A 25729-nucleotide genomic window follows, 5' to 3' on the forward strand; every position below is an offset into this window, starting at 1 on the left:
GGTCAGACTCCAGCACAGCCTGGCAAGGTCTGGAGCTAGTGTGGCGACACTCTGGCACACAGACTCTAAGCTGGTAGGGGTCCATGTGCACGTCATGTTGCATCACAACTGGGGTGTTTAAGGGTTGGAGGAGGTCCGGGGATGGCGGGGGATGAGACGGAGGAGATCGCCGTATTTAAAAAAAAAGTTACAAAGTGGTGCAGGAGTTTTTTTCCTGGAGAAGTCACTGCTCCATGGTCTCCTCACCTGTACATTATTGTGGCAGAAGTCATCATCCGCCGTATCTAGAGAGTGGCCACTCTAAGCACAGGGCAATTCTGTACCATCCTTTGGACTGCTTGGAGTGGACGAGAAAGTCAGGTGAAAGAATACAAATGAGAAAAAAAATGCAAGCCAAGGCTAAACAAGCAGGTTTGTAACTCCAAATGTTGCCTGGGAACAGCGGAGTTTCAGCCTCAGGACAGGAAACAACGTGTGCACATTCCTTCACTGTAGCCTTCTAAAAAAATAACAGAAAGCCGGGGTTGCTTTCTACTGGTCAACAAAAGGATGCCAATCAAATCCACGGTAGACATTCAATCTCAAAATATTCAACTCTACTTTATATGAAGACGCACTAAGGTCAGGTGAACTACTGTTTGTACTTGCGAGCTGCGTATGTATGTGGTGTGAATGACTAGCCAGGCATCAGGAGATGGATGAACAATCGAAACGCTAGTAATGGATGATGAATTCATTATGGTAATATCGGACAGTTATAGCACATAAAACGGAGGTATGCAGGTGGTTCACCGCATCACCAGGTGATAAGTGAAACAGTATTTGATTATATCTGCTACAAGTTTGCCGAAAGACAAGCAGCACTCTAGCAGCCGCAGGTAGAGCAACCTCATTTATTAGGTATGGATAATTGTCCCATGAGCAGTAACAAAGGCAGTCTCTCGTCAAAATTAGCCTGACGCGTTTCGTAGTCCGTAGTCTTCTTCCTCAGAGGCAATGATGGAAGAAAGGCCTTGCATGACCCAACAAAGGTTCGAATTTAACTGTAATGCGCCCAGATGCATTTTGGGAACTGTGGTGCCACTGATCAAGCCACAAATTGGATGCACTAAAATAACACTGCAAAAAAGTCCTTGGATAGAACCCCTGCTTGTGAAACACATCCTCAATCCTGCGCCGCTGCTCTGCAAACACAACTTGGTTGAATAACAAGCCGCACGGACCCCAGGGTCTTGGGGTGGTGCACGCTTCACGGCAGGGCTGCCGTGTGTCAATTAACGCTCTAAGTTTGCCCAAAGACAAGCAGCACTCTAGCAGCTGCAGGTAAAGCAGCCTCATTTATTAGGTATGGATAATTGTCCCACCATTGTTCAGAATTTAGATGGTCAGACCTAGTGCAACAGGCACTACTCAGAGGTGCGTGGTAATAGTTAATAATAATACAAGATTCAGCAAGCGTTCTAGCATAACGTAGGTTACAGGAATAGAACTGAATGGATGTTGGGCCTATTCGAGTAATTATATCGCAGATAAAGAAGAGTGCAAGGAACTTGCTGGCACTTCACAACGTTCATCATCCTGATTTCAAGCAAGGCCCATAAAATGTGTGCAAATTACACCACTGCCGTTTTAAAAAGATTAAACAAAAACAATAGAGTATCAACACGACTAAAGGTGGAAATGTCACGCTGACAAATTAAGATCACAATCCTCATAAATATATCCTCACGCAATTACCAACGAACCTGTCTGCATTCCAGTTATTACTTAGGAGTCAATACTTGATTACGCAAATAACGCAAAGATAAAAGAAAATTACATTCAAGGAACATAGAAAAGGGCATGCTGCAGCAACGGTGGATATTATTAGTCACAACACACAGTAGGGCCATTTGCCAGAAGCCAGAGTGGAAAGCACAGATCAAATCTTGAAACAAACACCATGAAACTGCCTTGTTATTTATGGAGCCATCTGACACGCAGTGAGGTCATTGACGCAGAATAGTCAGACAGTCTAGGGATGCGCAAACCCATGGGGGCACAAATCTCGGTGCAGACATTATTCATTGGAATGGCTGAATTTTCAGTCCTAAACAAACATTAATCACCTGGAGTTCGATATATCTCATCGTGCCAACACAATTTCTAAACAATTGAAAATATACCACTGTTTATAAACCCAATCTGAAGTGGAACTAGCTCATGCCACTTCACAATACCTGGCAGCCACAAACTGGTCCGCAGAACAGTTTTGCATTTCTCTCACTTGGAATGCTTTGAAAAAGTAGTAAAACTCAAGTTCTTCTAGTCGCGGTATTGCAAGAAAGTAACTGTGCAAATCCAAAAGTTTGTCTTACTGCTGCCACTGGACCATTTGCAGGGTCCAATGAGAGGACACAAGTCTAAATCTCACCTACTGTGATGCAAGTCAGGTAGATGAAACACTATTGGAGGTACAGAAACGTTGAATCCACCTCAAATATACTAAAATCAACTTGAGTCCAAAGAGCTTGGTGGCCATTAAGCATCTGCACATCGACCAGCGCCCAATATGGAGACAACTAGGATGAATGATGTTTGGATAAAGAAGTATGGTACTCCCACAGAAGCTCATTGTTGATGGAAATCATCGGCTGATGTGTCAACAATCGACTATCATTTGCTCGGGCCTACTGCTTGGGCATTCCATCACCGACTTGCAAGATCTCATTTGGGTCTATACCACGGCCAGGTCTAGAATGTTATGGGTTCAAGAAAAGCAAGATAGTGAATTTCATTTACAATCAGTTCAGCTTATAGTGGAATTATAGTTTTGAAATTGTGAAGAAAAGCAGACATTAATGGGAGGTGATCTCTAAAGCTACCACAGGTGCTGGACGCCTGTGACCAAGTAGGTAATCCTGTCGAGTGCGCTACAAAAACATAGGCCAAGCGATTGCTCATCTAGAACGGTGAGTGCATCATTCAAGGTACAATTACGTTTATTTAGCCAAGTGACTGGGCCATTTACAGTCTCCTCATTAATGGCCCGATAATCAAAATGTCTAACAACTTGCAGGGTAATGTTATCTACAGTATGATTATCTCAAAGATTTATTGTGTCCAAGCATATAATATGCTAACAAAGCTGCTCGGATACATGCTAAGAGGGCAGCCATATTAGCATACCGCATAGAGGTTACCCATTCACGCAAAGATGGAATTTCTCTCTACTGGGTGAGTCTTTACAGCTCTGTCCTGGCTATTTATAAATATATTATAATTCACTTATCTTTTTGCAGCTGGAAGCATAGAAGCTGGCTGTACCTTTTTTGTGTGCATGTAAAGTCCGCCGCTCCCCCCGCCTCCCCCTCTCCCGCCACTGGGACTTTCCACTCAAGATCACTTGAGGGTACGGCAAGTCTTTTAAATTCAGGAAGGCATTTAAAGAAAGACAAAAGTACAGTTTAAGTGATCGTTAAGAGTTCTTTCACGGAGCCCCCTATGCTGAAACCGCCGCCATTTTGTGTCAGTTTCCGTTTAAAAAAACAGAAGTTTGTCTTGCATTAGACAGAAACATGCATGCCTTGCTCTATCACCTCTCAGTGACCTGGTCACATCCTGGCTAAGATCAGCAATGACGTACACAGAGAAGTCGTAACTCCCACGATGCAGTTCCCCCATCCCCTCTCCCACCATTTTCCACCCCTTGAGTGCTGCACATGTTGGACCAGCATTCAGTGCTCAAATATTACACAATACCAGCCTCTTCGTCCCCAGGCAGAAACCACAAGAACACATTTAGGCAGCGGATTGTGGAAAATTCCAAAATTGCTCAACGCACATCTATCCAGTAGGCAAAACAAATTATTTAGTGGTGGTGGGTATGTACGAATTAAGGGATGGTTGAAGGTGACCATTCATATAACGTACATAAAATCTACATTTGTTGTTGACACACAAGCAGAGGTAATTTAACAAAAACAAGAACAACAGAATTCTCCAGTGATGTGGTACTATTGGGTTACCAACTGGCGACCTTTGGTTTATTCCTACATCCCTGCAGCAGGTGCTCAACCCACTAAGCTGCCTTTCAATAAGGTTCTGAAAGATTCTGCAAGAGGGTACACTACAAATATTGCTCAGGTACCATTGAGGAAATCATCATGAAATGCGCAGGTTACCAAACAATTTTGATAGATCCAAGAAAGACTTCTCATTAAATCCTGACATTCTGGTAGTTTTTAACTGCATTACACCAAAGGCACATACCTCTATTTGCATATACAAGATTTTAAAGTGGGCAGAAATACACCAAGTTGCATTAACATCACTCAACGTCTTGCTGACTTAAGAGGGGAGCCGTCTGTTTTAAAGACCCAGCTCCAAAGGTAAACCATGGGCATCTAAGTGAAAACACCCCCTTTTATGCCCTTTTCACACACAATGTGCAGGCTAGACTTGACTTATCCCCTCTTGCTGACTGATACCAAGCCTCTTTCAGTGACAAGACCAATAAAAAAAAAAAAAGCATATGCATCACGTTCTCAGAGTATGAAACTGTAAATTGGGAGTAACAGGACATAAAGCAAGGCAAGTATCCTCCTCCTTGTACAGCTCTCTGTAAGCCCCCACCACTGCATTGCATTAAAAGAGTTCTACACAGCATTCCTCTGAGATACAAATGGCTAAAAAGAAGATTTTTTTAAAAAAAAGGATAATTTGCAACAATTCACACAACCACACTTGGTTCTTGAATATGTTGTGATACAGAGACAGAAATAGTCACTTTTGTACCCATCCTAACACAGTGGGAAAAAAATTGATCCTTTGCCCAATCTCCCTTCATGAGCATTGTAGAAGGATAGGCGAGTACCTGCTGGACAGGCCATTACCACCCCCTTTTGTACCGCTTTGTTTGCCATAAGTTGGCAGGGTATGCTCAGACGTGAGTCCCTTGCTCACTTTGCCACTGGATTCAAGCTAGCCTGGCTGAAGAAGGCTGTAATGCCAGAAACCGGTCCTAGGAAGCTTGTTTCCGGTCCAGGGAAGGCATGGATTAGCAGTTCGGGCTGGACTGTTCCCATGAGGCACAGGGTCAGACTGATTTGCATATGGCCATGTCTGAACTGGGGTGGCAGAGTGGGCTAAAGAACGGTGATGGATCAAACCCAGATCTTTTGACTGGATGTGAGTGTTTGATTGGTTCAGATGCTCCGTCCATCACCACCCCCTTTTGTACCAGGCCACAAGTGACATTTTTTACAGGCTCTGGTGGCGCGAGCTTCAGGCTACGCAGATCTTTCGTACAGGCACGGTATTCTGCAGATGTTCCCTGGGTGGGTTAATGTACAAACATTTTCTTATCTAAGTAAAGTGATCTTGTACCCCCGACCCATCGACTCCACCCCAGCGTAGAGTTGGCATCACCCTAAATAGCCACCCAATTAATCACAGCCTACAACATTGTTTGCTTAGATCAACGCTACAGACCGAGATATTGCACAGTCGGGAAAGCCTGTAGACTTCACAGATCCTATAGACATGGGATTTGGAAAGCAGAGCTAAGCCTTAACTGACCGGTCTATTTATTAGTAATAAATGGTTCCTTGTTGTTTTAAGTAAACTACATAAACAATAATAAAGTGATTGTGCTATCTTACTTCAATTTACGTTGCTCTAAATTTGTCTATGTATGATGAGCAGGCAATTGCCAAAGATCAAGAGTTCTGTTTTCTGTGTATTTACCGTAAGGTATGCCCAGTGCATACTGAAATTATGAGACCACTACGTAGCAGGCCAGTTGCCATTTTAGTAGTTAGTACCACATCAACATCGTTAGCTAGGACACAAATTGTGGTCCTGCCTAACTTTGGTGGAAATAGAGGCAATCCTTGTAGACTTGGGCCTCAAAATTAGGCATGGGCGTGAAATTCTGCTCCGTTCGCAGTTTTTCCCCACTCCATGCTCTGTGTAGAGCACGGAGTTCCGAAAAAATCTGCAGAGCGGAGTTTTTTTCTCCCTCGCTCGTGCTCGCCTACGTTAAGTTTGAGAGAGGGGAAAATCTTACTCCAGACCACCTCACAGCAAGATTTCTCAACGGGGGTGGAGTGGATAATCGCTACCGCTCGCTTTGAGAAACCTTTCATTCGTGCTGAGGAACCTGCCGCTCGATTAGAATCTCTACTTGAGCTGCAGAAAGAAGCAGCCCCCTCTTGCCCTGCGCGTAGTGCCTTTTTTCCCAGCGCTGTAAAATCAGTGAAAATACCTAGGGGCAGATTTACAAGCCCCTTGCGCCAACCGTACGTCACTTTTCCCATGTTAAAAATGATGCAAAAGTGGTGCAAGAGGCTTGTAAATAAGCCCCCTAGTGTTAAAAATAAGTGCGAGCAGCGTGACGCAACGCACTCGGCCACTTGCAGAACTCTGCATAGTGCACTGGAGTTTTTTGGTCACACTCCGCGAACTCTGCCCCGGCCTACTCAAAACGCACAAATGACACACTCCTCTATGTAGACAGTAGCACAAACAGAACTAGTTTCACCTGGCTCAGGAATTGAGCTGGAGAGCGTATGCTATCACAAAATACTGATTTAGGCGTTTTATAGGGTGCCCCAGAATCGAATATAGATTGATAGGGAGGTCTTCACCCACTCTGTAAACTTTGAGTTCTCACACATAGCCTAAATTCCATGTATGAAGTACTGTCTAGTAGTTCTCTCTTTTCATACTGGTAGATTATAAGGAGTGCTGGACTTCCAATACCGCTCCCTGTGCCTGGGAGTAGGCACACTTGCTCAGATGATGGCACCACAAATAGCCATGTTCTGAATAAAAGTTAGCAGGATGCCCCTGGCGACACTACAAAATGAATAGGCATTAGAAGGAATCAAGACTAGGCAGCCTTGGTATGGGACTATGGTGTCATCCGTAAACACTGTTGGTGGGATCCTGAGAAAAACCTTCGGCCTCTGCACTTTATTAGTATTATTTATTTGCCTGTCTGAGTTCTCCTCTGCTAAGCATGCGATTTAAACTATTATTTGTGACGCAGCCTTCAACCAACCTATAACTCCTGTCCCTTTGTCTCCCTCTTGCAGGTTATTTTTCATTTCCGTTTTCTTACTTGATCGCTGTTTTCCTTTTCCTCCCTCATCCTTTCTTTTTCCTTGCTCCCAGTCGAAGTCTCGTGATGAAAAATAAGACCTGGCCAGGAAAAATGAGTGCCGGTGCCCACAGCTGTATGTGAACCAGTGCCAACAACCACCCGGAGAAATTAAGCACAGCATGGGGATTATTTGCGCCGGCCAGCACAGGCGTACGGTAGGCGGAGCCGGAGCCGGAACAGGCAGTCTAAATGTTTGTAACACGATGACTCATTCTTCTGACACAATCTATGACTCATTCTTCTGACACAATCACAAAAGAGTTAAACCTCCCCTCTACACGCAGTTTACTGCCACACACTTTACAGCTAATCCGGTGTTCCTCGAATCTACCCAGGTCAAGTGAAGGTCAACCTGTAGAACTATTTTCTAGCAGGAGTGTATCCACTCAAATACTGCACTGAACTATTTGCCGTTGCTTGTATGACATCATATAAAACACACCCACATTACAGCTGTGAAATCGAATCCTTGGGTGTTATGTTTGTGAAAGGGCAAAATTCCATCGCTCACAGTGTAGTTAGCCAATGGCTGCAATGGCCTGACCCACTTCCTCGTTCTCTAGCAGGAGGGATAAAAATGTAAGTGACCCAATAACAAATCAATGGCTGAAGAAGGCTGGCTTAAAGGGCGTATAAGTTTATTAAGCATACGAATTAAGTAAAATCAAAAGATCTCGGCCAATGCCAGACCTAAAAATAAGCAAGCCTCAGTTGCCAGTGTAAAGGCCCTCTGCACCCTCTTGTTTGAAGGTCTTTGTGGATGATGGATAAGGCGGGCTGTTGCTCGTGGCTGGATTCATTCATGTACAGCTAAAGACCATAAACCCTTCTAGGGCTGTTCCGCTCCCTCCAAAGACACTTTAATAGGATACTCTAAGTGGCACGGTATATTTTTCCAGTGTGGCAGGAGGTTGATATCAAAGGTCAGTTTACTGTTCCTTTTTTCCAAATGAGTTGATTTGTGTGTGTACTCTACCATCAGGATACACGAGTCGTCGTAGTGTTAAAGCATTGTTACCTAGTATATCTCCCAGCAGCACGCGGAGCTTAGATAACCATTCAGTATGCTTCTTCCACGAAAGCAGTTTCCCTGTAAGACCCAGTAAAGAGAATTTCCAGGAAAAGAAGGGAGTGAATTTATAACTATAGACGGCCTGCGTAACAAAATCATAACATGAACTACTATCTTTTACAAAATCTCCCTCGAGAGGTCTCTGTGGATACTTTTTCCAAGAACAAAAGTTCAAGAGTTGTACTTCCTCCGCAGACACTCCACGAGTGTAGTAAAGCACTACCGGGACAGAGACAAGTACCACATCGGAAGCTCTCCATGGTTACCAAAACCCAATAGACAGTCATCCAAGTACAGCGGCTCCCTCGGGGTGACAACTCTTGGCAGTTCGTGGAGAGACTTCCATAGACTGTGACAATACAATGGACTCTCACATCCTTAAGCATCTCTGACAGCAACAGCTAACTTATGGACCAGTGGTCGCGACTAGCTCTGTCTCAAGTACAACAACCCTTTGAACATCTTATAAACTAGCAAGACAAAAGCACATTGAGCCTTTCACACTATGCAGAAAGAAAACCATCATAAAAACAAGTCAGCGTACAACAAACAACTGTAGTAACATCAACCAATGCAAAATAACTATATAGAGGACAACCCCCTTGAGAGATCCTTAAATATATTCAACTGTCAATAATATTCACCCATTGTGTTGCTTTAGAGAGGAGTGGGGTCTATTGACCAAGTGTTTTGATGGTGGAAACATAACACAAGAGTTCTAAACCCAGCTTAACTATTTGACATTGTTTCATCCTTGGCGAGAACGTTATCCTCCTTGGAAGAGTTCAGGATGTACAAACCCCGAATAAAATGCTAAATATAAAATGGACACTCCTGAACGCTGCAAACAACAAACTGGGTGATGGACAATAATTTATCAAAGAAAGCTTTGCTCAGGCTTAAGGCAGCTCATTTGAGATGGTGATTTAGTACCACTGGAATTGAAAGCAACCGGTCTTCCAATCAGTAGCCATTTTTCACCTCCTGAATTCTAAGGTGCTCCCTGTAAACCATGCTTAATCCTTCTCTTTTCCTCCTCTCATCTAGTATGATTTAGTTTCCAAAATCACACAAGATTTCAGATGAAGGTAAAATTTCACCACATGAAGAGAAATTCTCAAGGTTTTGAGATTTAATGCACACATAGGCCAGTAATCCAGATGGGCCTTGCAAAACAGAAAACAGGTCTTAGAATCACCTTCATCCATGCACATTGGCCTTTTGAATCGCTACCCTTCTTAAAGGTATAGTGAAGTCCTCCCACCAGCCTACATCTAGGTAAGACTCGAGCAGAGATGGCCTAATCTAGAGAGGATATGCCAAATTCCTAGAAACTCTTATGCATCAACGTCAGGTGCTGGAGGAAGGCCAGTCCTAATCTAATCTCCTCCTGATTTTCCTAGTGGGCAGACTATCTCTGGCACAATAACTCTGTTACTCAGGTAGTTTAATTATTGCATTATCTTTCAGTTATTTAACAGCACAAACTTAGACCCTTCCTAGTGCTGGGGCAGCATAAGCAATAGTTTTAAAAATAATTTTGCTGCCATAACATTTGGTCCAAAATGGCAGGAAGGAGACACCTTTCCAAAAGGACTTTCATGACAGACGCTTACAAGAATAAATAGGAAATTCCAAAGTTGCTCCAAAATTGTTGACCATGGAAATGAGTGGCCATCCTGAGAATCCAGCATTGCTCTGGTACCCCTGAACCTATAGTGGACACCCTCGACTTAGCACATACCGGCATTTTAATATATTCTTTTAGGAAGGGCCGGTGTATTTGAACATACTCCACAGTTCCTCCGCACTCGTGAGCCTACAATAAACAGACAAGACCTGCGATTCACTTCTGCCTAGCCCAACACATGCAGGTCCCAGAAAAGTAAAATCTTATTTCTGGGCTGGAGTATCAGACTGCCAGCTGCTAAGTGACCAATCTACATTTTAAGTATGCATTCATACACTGAAAAAACATAACGTTTGGCTACAGAATAGTTAAGGGAATGTAAAGGGGGCTATGTAATTAGAGTGATATTTGTCATGCAGGCACAAAGATATTAGACATAAAAAAAACATGCTTTTCCCGTGTACCGTTAACAAGAACTCCAACTTCGCTTTTACAGACACTGTGAATCTGCTTCTGCTGTTTTCAAGATGGCGTAATTTTTTGCAAAATGGAACAAGTTCCCCCTTCCTGGTTTCAAACAGGCCAAGTCAGAGACTCGCGCGCTTACTCATGGTTAAGGTCAGAGGCAGGCCATCCCGCTCCACCCGTGATTTTTCAGAGGCCCCTGTGACACAATTTCTCCAAGAGCAGTCTCCACCGTTGGCGTCCTCTGGGCCCGAATATAGATGGATACGGATGCACACACACAAGACACCTGTAATTCGCACTCCGCGGGACGCTCCCTTCATTCCACACTGCTGGGGCGCCCTCAACAGATCTCAGGACACATCTAACAAGGTGAAATGTTGGTTTCACACAGAGAGAATTGACATGGCGACAAAAGGGAAACTGAAGATTGCTTCTGCCTCACTAGAAGTCATTTAGCAAGCCTCAGTGCGCGAGATCGGATTCCCATAATGTCGGTGTAGGCAGCTTTACGCGACCAGCAGAGACCTGTTAAAAAGAGTTCCTGGTATGGCACGTGTAGAATGCATAGCTGCCAACTCCCTTTTTTTGCAGGGACAGTCTCAGGTAATATTGTTGCAGAAACTGTTCCTCTTTATTACACACAGGTACGCACCAAGAACTTTCTATCTGCAGCGGCCATGTGCTGCAAACTTTGCCCGGGAATTTTTTTTCAAATGTTGGCAACTATGAGGATGGACCATGCGCTACAACTGCAGTCACCGCAATTAGAGGACTCTCCTGTTGCCGACAGTTTTCCTGGCTACGGGTGTTGCAATGCTTAACCCAGAAGTATATCCTGGCAACAAACATATTGGCCAGACCACCATCACCTAACCACCCAGCCCCCCCTTCTCCACTAATTAACCCATATTGTGCCCCACTACTTCAGCTCAACCAGGCTCATGACCTCTTCACCTAACGAAACACTTAAACAAGGGTCCACCTTGCAGAGACATTGATGAAGGTTAGGTAGGTGCACGCTGCACAGGTCTCCGTCCAAGTCTTCTGGTTCAGAGTGCCTGGACAGTGCCCTGCTTCAGAGTGCCAGGATGACCCTACAGCTAGTGTTGCAGGGCTCTTCAAACAGAGGAACGGATGGCACAGTAGCAACTATGAGAGGGAGCCTTAGAGGGCATGATTGGTCTGCACGAGTGGCAGTGCACAGGAAAGGAATGCCATTTGACTGGTGGGTGATGGAGGCTATGTCTGGTCTTAAGAGTGTGCAGAAGGCTGAGCCGGGAATGAGTTTGCTTGCTGTAGCTGCAGTGTTACCCAGGATTGGTCCTCATGACTTCTCCACTTGGGATGGGCTCCTGCTCCATGCCATCATAACTGGGGCAGGAACCAGGTGCGCCCAAGAGTTAGCCAGGAAACCACTATGCTTTCCCAAGGCACTGCAAAGCAGTCTCCTGGGGCGTGCATGCCGCACCATCTCAGGCAGACTGTGTTGGCTGCTGAAAGCTTAGAGTCATCGGGTAAAGGCTACAGGAAACCAGATCAGCATTGCGCTCCCGGGATGAAGTGAGAGAGCACATCATGGGTCCGTGAACTACTTGCAATTCCCTGGAGGGTGGCCTTGATTCAAGATTATGGGGATGCAGCCTGGTAATAGGGTGCTGTCAACCTAGTTCCAGCGAGGGATACTGCAATCAGCATCTATGGCATGATGTGTGCTTGATCAACTAATGATTGTGGAATGGAAGAGTGTGTATTGTGGAGCAATTTTGTTCTTATTTGAAGGATCCAGGTAGAACTCACCCCCTCAATTAGATCCCAAAGTGGTTTTGGTCATGCCCATCGGACCTTCCTGTGATAAGTTGTGTTGGTACTTGAAGTACAAGTATGGTTCTTAATGGATTGAGAGTTTTTGCTGTCAAAATCAAGTGGATGCACAGATTCGGTTTCTTTCATCAAGGGAGTTAATGTGGTCGCCAAGTAGTGCACAGCCTCCCTCCTAGAAGGCTGCACAGTTTGGGTACTGGGAAGCTCTCTTCTGGTTAATGACCAGTGGCACTACCGCAGGTTACTCCATACTCTGTGGTTGATATTGCCACTAGGTTGCAGATACTTTGTCCATCAGAAATAGAACGCTGCATGCACCAGGGTGGTCACAACCAAAAGGCTCTAAAACAAAAGCTGCACTCTGGAAAAAAGGATTGGTATTGACAACATCGACAACACCCTACTGCAGGGTATTGTGTGTTCTTTTTTGACCATGAAACTGAACTTACAAAGAAGGTTAAGCACCTTAGTGTGTGGGCAGTGCATTGCCAGGTTGCAGCAGATTAAACACATTTTTAGCTATAGAAGATGCGTAAAATACTGCATCGTTTACCTTTGAATTTGAGAAAGTGTGCGGTAGGTTTTGTGATTAGTTCTCATCTGGATTATACAGCCTATATTTTGGAAAATCCAGAGAAATTCGTATCCAGTCTACATGTGGGAAGTAAGATTCACGCTATAAATGGGGGGTGGGGGGTGGGGGACCTCTCTTATCTGCCTGGGTACACATTTACAGGATGAAAGAAGAGGACAGGGTGAGCAGTAAAAGTGTGGGTTTATTGTACAAGGCCCTGTGGCTGCCACACACTATTTGTAGATGAAACGCTCCACTGCTCAATCAGCTAGTGAGATAAGATCATAAGCAAACCTTTACTACAACCACTCTTTGTAAAACAAGCCTTGGTGGAAAGGAGGAGCTTATCTGGTCTGGCTCCTAGATTATGAAACAATATCGCATCATAAGAAGGACCGAACTCTCCCATCAAAGGTTTTGTAGCTTCATTAAATTCAATAGGTATTCCACTCCCTACTAACTCGGGGAGCCAAGGGCTATGCTCGCCTACTACATGAAAGCCAGAAAACAGATCCCATTTTAATGTCTGAGAGACATCTGCTTAAGCAAATTTAAACTTTAAACTTAAATTTAAAAATTAAATATCGTCACCTCACTAGACCAGAGGAGAAGATTGTCTTGTCACCATAATGTTCGGTATTTTGATGTCAGCATTTGCCCAGGACTCTAAATACCATCTGCTTTTGACCCTAAAATCATCCTCGGCTTGGTCCACTATTGGGAGATTGAACGTGTTCGGAGTGCTGTATGAGGTGGGCAAAAATATTTTTAGAACTATTGATGTCAAGGCAATGTCCCGCTAACAACTGAGGGAGCCATTTATAAGGCAACATTTGTAAAATTGTGTGTTAATGCTTGTATCTGCTGACAAGGACGACTCACTCCACACAGTTGCCGCTGAAATGCTTGTATCATGTTTGCATTACTTAGGATATGTGACTAGCACTCCGACTGCAACTGGTATTACAGATACATCAACAACCTCCCTGGAAGGGATGCACCTGTCTCACACAGGATCCCAACCCCACAAGGAGAACCAACTCCCTGTTGGAAAGGGCGCACATTCAGGTTGTATGTGTTCGATTAGGGCAATGCAGCTTTGTCACCGACAAGCAATACTAAACTCCCTGCAATATTGGAAAGTTGGCCATACATCCTTAACGGACCCAACCCCGTTGAACTTTGGTATAGCGCACAGAAGTACTGCTAGTCTCCAGCTAGTGGATTTTGCATCCAAACCCTGCAACAAACTGGTTTATTAAAGGAACGCACTGGGATTTCCAAACCCGTTACTAACAACTCAGCAGCCCACCTTTACATTGAGTACAAACTAACAGGCAACGCATTTGTTTTTAGGACCTTTTGGTTACTTATTGTCTCCAGTAGTGGGAGAGGGTGACTGCTTTAGCCAAGAAGTCCAACCAGACCATGCCTCATTGATACATTGTGTGATCCGGACGTGCAACTTCTCTTTTAGGATTTTTTTTGCATAAACTACTTTCATTGCTGTCAGCATCTAGTGATAGGCCCAATTAATTTTAGCTAAATGAAAACAGTCAACAAAGTTGCCCCTAGAGAACTAGTGTGTGGCCAGCTAGATTGCGAGAGTGACCAAGAGACCCTGAAAATGGATATAAAAGTTGTGCCTGAGAGTAACAGATTTGGTGTGTCCACAGTCCTGTTCTGAAATTGGGCTGTCTCTGACTCTCTGGAGACAAAAGATAAACTGGTCAGGCTACAAACAGAACCTTTCAGGGAGGAGAGACTATATGCCAGAAGGTGAAGGGTAATGTGCATACTATAAATCCAAAAGGGACTCACTGTATAGCCAGTTATCCTGAAAAGCTGATGCAAAACCAGACTTCCTGAGCCTACCATGGCCCATCCATAGATTGGTGCATGCAAACTTAATTCTGTCTAAGCGGTTCTCCACCTAGCTTCACCAACCAGTCTGTTAAGTACAGCAGATGTAAGCCACTTTTGATGTTACGTGTGTTTTGAATGGTTCACATCACCTTAAAGCCACATCAGAGTGCTAGTCTACCCTGCATGCACTGGGATGGTGAAAGTGTATATCTCTTGACGATTAGCCATAGTGACTGTCTGGTTGTCCGATGGGTAGGTTGCCTGGAGATTTTAGTAGAATCACTGGCAATAGCTTGGGTAGCACTCCAACCCATGGTTCTTTTGCTCACCATCCACCTCAGTTTGGAGCGAGCAATATGCAAATCAGTCTTGACCCTGTTCCTCATGGGAACAGTCCAGCCCGAACTGCTAAGCCAGGTCGTCCCCGAACCAGAACACAAGCAACCCAGGACCAGTTTTTCCCTAGTTATGGGCTCATCAGCCAGGTACAGCTTGGTTCCAGTGACACAGGGAGCATGAAGATTTACATAGAATTCCCCATTAGGGCATATTTCTTATGATGATCAAGGTTGACTGTTGTGACACCCACCAGGTTGCTCTACCCCTGTGATCACCTAACCAGGATAAAAGGTTAACTTTTACACATGTACCCTGTTTTAAATATCTGGACATGAATAAAAAAAAAACGCTGAATGCCCCAAAGAGCTCTTCCTAAAGCGGACTTCTTGAGAGTAATCATTCTCGATAGCCCCTCGCACATCAACTCCACCTAACTGCACGTCACATCAACCTCAAGCTCTTATGTACTGTTTGATGGGACATCTCTGAATCCTCTCTCTTTGAGATGCTTTCCATCTAAATACGAACAGCTTGACCTGATCAAAAAAGAACTCACAAACATGGCTCATCTACAAAAGGCACAAATCTGCAGCCTAATCCCTCACTCTGTCCACATCAAGCACCCCCAATCTAGGCCCTAGCAAACATCTGCTCAAAGAAATGCCACCAGGGCTACCAACAAGGGTGTCTATTTACAGTGCTATGGTGTCACACATCGCTAAATACTGGTCTTAATTTGCAGTGCTGGAATACATCTTTGCTCTAACAAGCATTGACAAAGTGAATAGGTCTCAACCTATACAAGAGCTATTGGCTTTGTCAATGTGATTTAGCCATGTTGTACAGGAGTGTGGCTGCTGTGAAGAATGGCTACTAGTTAGCTGGCACAGTCATGCAGCTTTTTTCTAATGGGAGGTGGTCAGGCTAAGTAGAAACAACACTTGGTTGGAGGGGTGGGGTGATGGGGAATGGGTAAGCAATGACAGGTCAAGCATGAATGTAGTGGGATAAGAGAGGGCAGGGATGATCTGCAAACATGCACTCTTATGGACTGCTGCAAGTAAAAAAGAAGAAAAAAAAGTAACTCCCAAAAAGTGCAAGCTTTGGAAGGACATTGCACTGGACAAGGAAGCAGTACTTGGGCCATGCTCCAAGGTAGGGAAAAACAGACAACGAGTAAGTGAAGCCTTTACACGCGGACCAAAGAAAAGCAAAGAAATGAGCAGGTCTATGAAGCCAACCAATGGTAGGCAGTGGACAGGCTCCAAGCCCCGTTGGTAAACAAAATGTTTCACAAACGACAGCAAATGGGTTGTCTGAGGTAAACCTAAAATTTAGAAAACGCTTGGGGTGGGGGTTGGTAATGGCCGATGTCCTGCTACCTGACGGGGTCACTCTTCTAGAACGTCTTTCTCTGTATGTCCTGCCTCTCTGCTACCTTCTCTCAGCAGTATGATCGCAGAGCATGTAACTAATGTGCCTTTAAAAACATGCAGAGCGGTTTCATAAACAAACAAGCGAAGAGTAGGGACGCTGTTTAAATAGAGTGCCTGCAACACAGATTTGAGGGTTTCAGTACGAGGAGGATGCAATAGATATGGGGATTACCGGGGAGGAACTGTTGATGGATTGGGAATGAGGGGGTGTGCCCATGAAGGTTTTCTAAAAAGAATGGAGTGATTAGGGTAGAATATCGAGTGAAACATATGCTATGCCTTTATTGAAATTAATGTGTCAAAATGTACATACGGAATAAGGAATGCGAATCTATATTATGTTAGGATGACACATCTACTTAGAATCATTGGTATTAATTGTTTGTATTCATTTTAATTTCTAGTGACCCCCGAAGAAGGGCCTCAGCAGCCCGAAATGCATTGGGTCTTTTACCTATAATAAAGATTGCTTGTGATGAACTTTTGCATCAGTCCTATTCTTTGAAAGAGACCTGGAATGGCTCAATTTGAATAGCAGAAATTTGAAAAATGGCATTGTAAACCGGTAGTGGACCTTTGGAGAAGAATGATAAAAGATGGACATATGAAGATGTTGTTAAAACTAAGTAAAATGAAAAAATTGATAAAAAATGATTGTGAAAAACATGCACGTCAGCGACGGCATGGAGCTGTGCGAAAGGTTAGATGGGGCTATCCAGTCCCTTCTCACATGGAGTTTTCATAACTTATGGCAGTTGGGCATGCCTACACCGATCTGCACGCAACTTGATGAAAGCGGGATAAGAAAATGATGAATAAAGATATGTGAATGAAGAGGTGTGCAACCCCTATCTCTAAGAAAACTCTCTGCTACCTTCGCCTGCTCGTAAGACTCATTATGGTCAGCTGTGCCCCAGTGTCTCCTGCAGTATAAACCACTGTGAGAACAACTCCTCCACACATGGATCCAGTTTTAAGAAACAGTCTGTACCACTTAAATGCGGCATCACTCCCTACGAACCAGTTCAAACTCGAGAAGGCCAGAATCAGAGAGTGAGAGTGAGTGAAATCTGGAAGTTACTGGGCTAAATGCCAGCTTGAAGTCAACGAAAAAGTAGTGGAACATGATTGAAAGGGGAGTGAATTGGTGAAACCAGAATACAAATCAGATGCCTCTCAGATCAACAGCAGCACAGTTAAAACAAGTGCAAGAGTTTTAACAACAAAAATGAATTGAACAATGAAAGTGACTACAAAGAAGTAGCACAAGTATTTTCAGTAAAGGGGGAGGCGGGGGGGTGGGGGGGGGGGGGGGGCTTGGTTCCTGCTTGTCGGCACAGACTTTCAGCTAGGAGACCGTGGGGAGAAGTGCTACACACCTTCAGACTTAAGCTTTTTCCCATGGCTGATCTGGACTCTACGACGTATTGGGTGGGGGGGTGGGGGCAGCTCTAGGCTCATGGTGGCCCTGGGCAGGGAGCGTAGGTAGGGGGCACTGGAACAGGGGGTCAGGGCGGGGCGGGAAGAGGGGGTCCGGGCGGGGCAGAGTACGGAGGCAGTGAAGAGGGGGGTCAGGGTGTTTGGAAGTGGAACAGAGCCGGAGGCCGCCAAATCCCTGCCAGGGGCAGCCACGCAAACATGTATCCATCCTCAGAGGATTATTATATTAAGGATATATATTGGCGTGGTGGCCCTGTGCAGGTGCACAGCTTGCACATGCCTAAGGCCGCCCCTGGAGGGGATTTTGGGAAGGAAAAAAAACGTGCTTTTGCCACAGAGGTATTGTATAGTAAAAGAGCACAGAAAGACGCAGCTGGGTCCATGAATGACTGCCACCCCCAGAATGTCCTGGATCTGAGAACTCGAGGTGCTTCACTAACAGAAACGTGTCTGCATCCGATGGGCGGTGGCAGGAGGCAAATAATGTGGTCTATCTCCTCGAACTGTAGAGGGATGGCACAAACTAACTATATATGCCTTACAGGCCACCCTGGAACCACCGAGAAGCACTAAGCTGCGAAGGGACCGAAGATGGAGTTGTTATTGCTGTCAGTACAAGAACGCTTTTCGCATACAGAAAAAAAATACAATAATTACAGGAAATATCAACTTAATTGTTCATGCACGCTCAAAATCGATCAACATTTTACTGATAAACAGAGCGGGGGACATAGCTAATATTTTACGGCACAAAATCAGTTTCCAGCTTCATTCACATATATTTTTTTTAAAGGTTACCTTTCTGTTTAAATAGTAATTAATAGCTTTTTATGTTTGTCCGTTTAGGGCGTCGCTCGCAGGTAAAATTGAAACCTAGTTTGTTTCGGAAAGCAGCAGATGTGTGGCTGCATTGCGTGATGCTTAGGAGCGGAAGCGATCTTATGAACGAGCAGTCTGAGTCCTTCCTACCACCACCCACACTCGCCCATCATCCCCCACAAAAAAAAAAACAAAGGCGGGGAAGGGTGAAGAAATTGCAGTTTGAATACCGACGTTGTGATCCCGGGTCTTCAGTTCGCTTTAGATACGGTGTAATCTTGTGCAGTACAGAATGTACAGCTGTCATTTTCTTCTCGTGCAGCAAACTCACAGCCAGCGGCTGTAGGTTTACGTTTTTTCCTACATTTAATTTACACTATTTGAGGAGAGCCCTTTTCCCCTCTGCCTCCCATTGGCTGTCTTATTCTAGTGAACACTATAGCTACGGAATATCAGTCCACACAAAAAATAGTTTATAGAGAAAAAAAAAATATTTCAAAGAAACTATAGACCCTGAAACGGTGCACAACCGTCCAGTATGTATGTGCAACTCACTTAATCCCGTTATTTCGCCACCGCATTCAGGCCCTTGTAGTCAAAGAGAAAAGGAAACTCCAGGTACCACAAAGTTATGATTTCATGCAACAACAAAAAAACAACAAAAAAACGAGGAGGTTGTCTTTGGACTTGAACATGAAATTGTGGTCCTTGCTTGGCTGTACTGCCCAGTGTTTACTTTAGAGCGTGGGAACTCGGAGGTAGCCACAAGGGTGGGTGGGGAGATACCACGCCCACTCGTTTTTCGTGTCCCATACCCTAACATTTGCACCTTTTACGATGGTGATTTACAGAGCCGGTATGATTTTGCAGCTAGAGGGCGCAACGAGCTCATTAGTTCATGCTCATTCAGTCCTTGAGCTCTCTGCTGAGACTGCTTTTAGGAGTTCCAAAACTACCCACGGGATAGAAGGACGACAGCCAGTCCTAGTGCTTCATGCAGCATCACTGTCTCCAGATCGGGGCAGTGAGATGCATGCACGTACCGGGAGTGAGTCCTGCCATGCTTAGTGCTGCTGACTGGAAAGGCGGGGCCTCTCTTCTGACGTGGAGCCAGGTGGCAGCTATGCTGTTTGTTTGAAGTGTAATCAGTGTGTTGTGCACGCTAGTGCGGTAAAGAAATGGTTGGGTGGGGGACAAATACGGGAGGAGGCGATACTGACACATTCAGGGGCCGTCACGCATATATTCGATAGAAAAACCACATCCGATGTGTAGAGCGCCGCGCTGCCCCGCCCCTGTGGCTTTTAGGTGCTTTAATTCACAGAAAATGAAACTAGCAGTTGCACAGCAAATGCCCGGAATTTTGAGGGGGGACTTCAATTCGCCCTTTAGTAAAACACGTGAGCGCGCGGATATCACTAAGCGAGAACCGCGGTTACCGGTTGAAAGTTAGAGAGCAGACGTGTGCTTTCCCGGGTTTCCCCTCTTACGGGTTGTGGCACCGGCTTCCTCCAGTCCGTACATTCAGGTAGGGTGTCCGGAGCAGCCTCCGACAGCGCGCTCCTTCCCTCCAATGCGCGTGACTGAGCATGTTTCTTCTGGGGGTTGCATGTCCAAACAAGCACCATTTGAGGCTCTACAAGCCCGACTTGCTTAAAACAATTACTTTCATTCAATTATATGACCGATTTGGACCACACCCGCGAAGAAACTGCTGTAAACATCGCATCGGCACCCAGCGTGTAGTGTCCTTATAGCAACATTGCTTCCAGCGCTCCCCCACAGCCTGAACAGCTTCTAGGCGCAAGGTGGAGCGGTATTTAAAACAACTCGACATGAACTTACGGATCAAACGTGCTTACCATCTGCCTTTTAGGCCATCAGAAAAACAATGTGCGGAGTGAGCAGACTTTGAAAACCAAAAACCAGGACATTTGGCAAAAATAGAACTACAATGTTACAGCCCAGGGGCACAGAAGGACTTAGATGAGAGTGCTCATCAACATAGAAACACAGTCTGCAAGGTACTAAGGGAATGCATTAAACGCAACTTTTAAACCCAGTAGCTTGCATGTTAATCAAATAGCTTTTCTATAAGAGCTGCTATCTAGTCCTGACTTGAAATCCACAAAGACATGCCTCCTTGTGGTTTTAGTCGACCTCTGCTGAAAAGCGGAACTTGAGGTAGCTAAATTTGCCAGGACAACTGGTAAATCCGAGACACCTGGCCAGCCATCCTGCTATGTAAGGTTTTTTTTCAATGCAACATGCTGCACCTCTCCCACCTCATTTCTCTTTTACCATAGCTACCAATTGACCCATTATGTTTGACATCTTCATATAGCTTTGAAAATTGTACACTCCCAGCTGAGCGAAATATGCAGTAGTGTCCTTTGGCACACACATCCATGCTCTGCACAGATCCATAACTTATTCTTGTCACCTCTATCCAATGTATTTTATCGCTCATCCATACATTAGTGCATTCCAACCTTGCCATCCACTAACCAATACGACTCACATCGAAACAATAGGAAACACAAACAAAATATCAACAGATCACTTTAACTTCTGGTAATGAGAATTCCAAAACTACAAGTGGCAACCAGAGATATACAAGTGGCTGGATTGTGCTACACAAGCACTCGCCATCTCATAACACTTGATATAGGGCCACTTTGCAACTAAGATTTTATGGGGAAGAAGTACAAAAAGGGAATTTGGAGGCACCATGAACATAGAAATCTCTCTCAAAAATTCTCTAGATCAAGGGTCTCCGATTTTTTCTGTAATAGGCGATGCTTAAGTTCAATGAAAATTATCTTGGGTAACTAACATTGTTAGTGTTGTAATAGTGAGTACATCACCCAAAATTACATAGTAGCTACCCGTGCAAGATTACCAGTAGTGGTTGCCTGGCCAGTAGTATTATAAATAGGTGTTATCAGTTTGGAATGCCTCTTCATGGTTAATGTATGACAGTCATAATTGTAATATCCCTGACAATGAGTATATTAATAATGTCTCCCCAATGCTGCATGATTGATCACTCGAACATCAGCTTTTAATATATTTTGAAAAGTCAACCATTTTCCTCCATAAATCAGCTTATGAGTTCTGAAAATATGCACATTTGTGTCTGGAGTACAGACTTTTCAATTTTGTCATATATACATTCATTCAACAAAGTAAAAGCATCTAATTCAGTATGCCGGGGTGCACACAGGAGCGCAACTTACAGGTACCCAATGAACTACCAGTAGCTAGTGAGCTACTTGATGCATTATCCTGTTCTAGATAAACCAATGAGTTTCCAGCGCCTCTACCCCAACAGGCAAAAGGATTCTTCAGTGTCCTCAAAGTTCATGCCAGTCGTTTTATCTTCTAGGCACAAACCACACTCCGGTTTCAAAGCAGGCAATGTTACTATTAGCTAATGTAACTGTGAAGATTGGGAACATAAGCAGAGAGCAGTTGAGATCAAACCTTCAAACAGCTTACAGTACTTAGGTCGTCCTCTTGAAGACTGAGTCTCAGCTACATTTGGATGAGAGACACCCTTCCCTCCCAAACATCAAGAAAACATACAATCAGGTTTAACCCCTCAGAAACGTAGCCAGTGTTCAATTTTGTAAATGAATAAGTCAGTGTCCATACCCAAAGTTTTGCTCAGAAGCCTGCGGATGGCGCTATAAAGGATGCTTGGTCTTGATTCCACTGTATACCTCTTTAATCTGTCACCCCCCTGCCTCTTTACCTCACTTTTGTAGGTTCTTTGTTATCCCTACTTTCTCCCTTTGTCACTGGGTTTTATTCCATTTCTATTTCTTCCTCTCTTTAGTGTTTTGCTCTCTATTACTTTGGATCAAAGTCGGTTGAGAAAAAATAAGTGCAGGTCCCCCAAAACGATTGACAGTGGGCCCCACCTGCAGCCACCGGTTCAAACCAAGCACTGCACATAGGTTCTGAAAAGGAGGTAGACCACTCCTCGTGGGATGCGAGGTCTCTGGATCCATTCCGTACTCAGAGTAAACACGTGTATTTATTTATAACCCTCAAAGTGCAGGAGGAAGCCTAGCTTCAAGGCGCCTATGAACAAAACGATTCACAAGATAATAAAATAATAAAAGGTAAAATGGATGTAAAGTTTGTGGGAGGGGCAAAAAAGCACTACATTTTTTGATTCACTGCACACACCTAATTTCTGCAAGTTTCGTGATTTCATTAACACGCACATTCACCCACTCGCTGTACAGTCATTAACAAACTTGTTTTTCCTCTGAACTAAATGGTTCAATCATAACGACAGAGAAAGTGCTGCTCATCTGTGTATATAATCGATATATCGCATGTTTATGCAGACAAACAAAACAAATGGAGCTGCTTTGAACAACACTGATCACCCACATAGCAATATTTGAACTTGGCACGCATTCCTAATGTAATCAGCAGTACCAGGTAAAGGTCCTGAGCATTCATCTCAGAGGCCATCAGCGAACTTTGCGACACTCCCTCTACACATCTCCCCAATTTGTGTTGGCTTAACAGCACACATCGTCCCCTCCACAGCCCCCCGGTGCTACAGACCCCTCGCGTCCTTACCGGAGCGGGATCTTGATGGCCAGGTAGCGGTCCACGGCCACGGCCAGGAGGCTGAAGATGGAGCTCTGGGTCAGGACCAGCACGAAGCAGGCGAAGAAGAGGCAGGCGTGGAAGTCCGTCTCGAAGCCGATGCTGATGGTGATGGCGAAGGGGATGGCCAGCAGCCCCACGGCGATGTCCGCCACCGCCAGCGACACCAGGAAGTAGTTGGTGGCATTCTTCAGGGTGCTGTTGATGGCCACGGCCCAGCAGACCAGGACGTTGCCCGCGATGGAGAGGACGGCGATGATGACTTCTATGGTAATGTAGGCTGGGTTCACGGTCATGTCCAGTCCTTGGCGAGGAGGAGCAGGGGGTGCACGCACCGGGCTGGGAACTGGGGGCCCCTTCACTTGGCAGGATCCATGAAGGGCCCATGCCTGGGAAGCGTCATGGTGCTGCAGACAAGGTCCTTCGGGAACTCCAATGTTCTCAAAACTCCTCAAAAAAAGGAGGCACGCTCGGAAATGTCCTGAGGCTGCACTCCCGCATACCAGTGGCCTTCTGAGCACAAGAAGGCAGAGCCCCTTTCCAGATATAAAAGCCAGCGAGAGAAGAGAGCAGTACTGGGCAGAATCAAAGACAGAATTGCCTTCCCCAGAAACTCTCAGCCCTGCTGAAAACTTCCCCTGCCTCTTCCTCTGAGCTCAGCGATCCCCCTCCTCCCCACTTCCATCCCATTTCCAAAAGGTCGATACACAAAACTGGGCGTCCGTTCCCTCCTCCTGCCTGGAGCATATCTCCTCCCTCTGACTCCCCCGGGGTGGAAGTGTTTGCCCACCTCTGCACTGAAGCCAGGAGAGTCTGCACGGGGAGTCAGCCTGAGGGTCAATAGGACAATGGGGTTTATGCCCTGCTGTCACCCGGCCGGCAGCGGAGCCACGCCCCGGGGTCCCGAATGGTCCTCATGCCGCCTTTAGAAGATGCCGGCGCGCCCCCAGCAGGATGCAGACTCCCCAGGACTCACACCTGTTGATGGCTTTAGGTACCCCCAAGGAAGCAGAGACGGGCACTGGCGAAGCTTGTTTCACTGCGGTTCCAACAGCCTTCTCCTAAAATCACATTATTTGCTTTTAGTCGTCCGGGCAAAGGAGCCCTCCAACCCCGCGCTCCCCCGACAGACAGACCACGCGTGGAGCGCCAGAAGCTGCTGGTCTTGTGCAGCCTTCAACTTTCCTTCAGCGCGTGAGTGATGAGCAGAGGCGCCGAGGAGCGCGAGCCCTGCTGCCGGGCTCCGGACCGCAGCGCGCGCCCCTGCAAGGGTCCTCGCGTTTCTTCTCGCGCAGGAGGTGGGCGTGAGTTCCCTTCTTCCTCCAACAGCTCTTGGTCTGCGACCCTCGCGCTCGCGCAGCAGCCTGCCCCGTTGCAACCCTCCTGTCCCGGACAGTCAGCCCGAGGCTCGTCTCCAGGTGTCAAAAGTTGAGGTGTCCCTGGCGTTTGTTTGCAGAGGGGGCTGCAGCGGCGGGGGTCTCTCTGGCTGAGGGAGGGGCTCTCTTTGCCTGCCCCTTTCCCGGGCGCAGGCCTGGAGAGGTCTTTCTCTGCGGGAGTAGTAATCCCAGGACTCTGTCTGACGGCGTCCGGCTACTCCTGCACAGCGACTCCGTGCATTTATACCGGGTGTCTCTCCTTTTAGGAAGCCACTGAGACAGCCTGCACGCAGTCCCTCCTTCCTACTTTACCGCCACCTACAGGGCTGCGCTGGCGCTGCTGTGCGGGGGCGGGACTGGCTTTCATCAGCAGTGTCAAGTTTAACCGTTTGGACAGGCAGAGGAACTGTCGTACCTTTGTCTCACTTTTGACCTGTATATTCATTATTCATTTTTGTACTTCCCGCTTTGCATAAGATGCCCCTCTCCGTTCAATCTTTCATTCGATCCTTCCTTGTTCCCGCGCATTTTTTTCTAGTTTGCATCGCCCTCTTTCACGACCCCTCCCTGCTTCTCTAGTTCTTGCATCCCCCACCAGCGTGTCTCGCTTTTATTTCACCTATCTCCACACCACCTATTACTGCCCGGTCTCTAAAGTGACCAGGGACACCTTGTCATCAGGGATGCCGTGTTCGAGCCCAGAGTTTTCCATTTCACAATCGATATTTTTCAGGTATTTAGTGACCGTGTAACTGGTTACGCTGTCGACTCGTGACCCAGGGACACAAGTCACATCATTTAATAGATTTATGTATTTATTAAGTGCGAACAGGACAGAGTGCTGTACGAATAGAACAAGTGCAAGCAGCCATACGCTTGGAAGTTAAGTAGTAAATAATGAATGCACAGGACTTAAAATGTTTTCCCTACCGCGTGCAGTGTCTTGCAGCATTTCATTAACTCCTATTTCAGTCATACGCCCCTCCCTTCCCCTCTCTCTCTTCATATGGCCTCTTTGGACCGTTGCCTTCTTCCTCCTTACATTCGGTCCCAACACTTCCACCACTCCGCCCCCACCTTTTATCTCCTCAGGTTCACCCTCCCCACTA

The 25729-nt window shown here is 45.7% G+C and overlaps 1 protein-coding gene across 1 annotated transcript in view; it reads right to left on the bottom strand.

The window, feature by feature from the left end:
• The window catches only part of ADORA2B (adenosine A2b receptor), a 94408-nt gene extending 70519 nt beyond the window's left edge, over nt 1–23889 (bottom strand). Inside the window, exon 1 of the mRNA XM_086955066.1 lies at nt 23215–23889. Within this exon, the coding sequence (XP_086811192.1) occupies nt 23215–23540 (326 nt within the window). The 5' untranslated portion in view covers nt 23541–23889. The remainder of the gene's footprint in view (nt 1–23214) is intronic.
• Between the last annotated feature and the right edge of the window lie 1840 nt (nt 23890–25729).

This window comes from Lissotriton vulgaris, chromosome 2_1, assembly GCF_964263255.1.
Source record: "Lissotriton vulgaris chromosome 2_1, aLisVul1.2, whole genome shotgun sequence".
NCBI lineage: Eukaryota > Metazoa > Chordata > Amphibia > Caudata > Salamandridae > Lissotriton > Lissotriton vulgaris.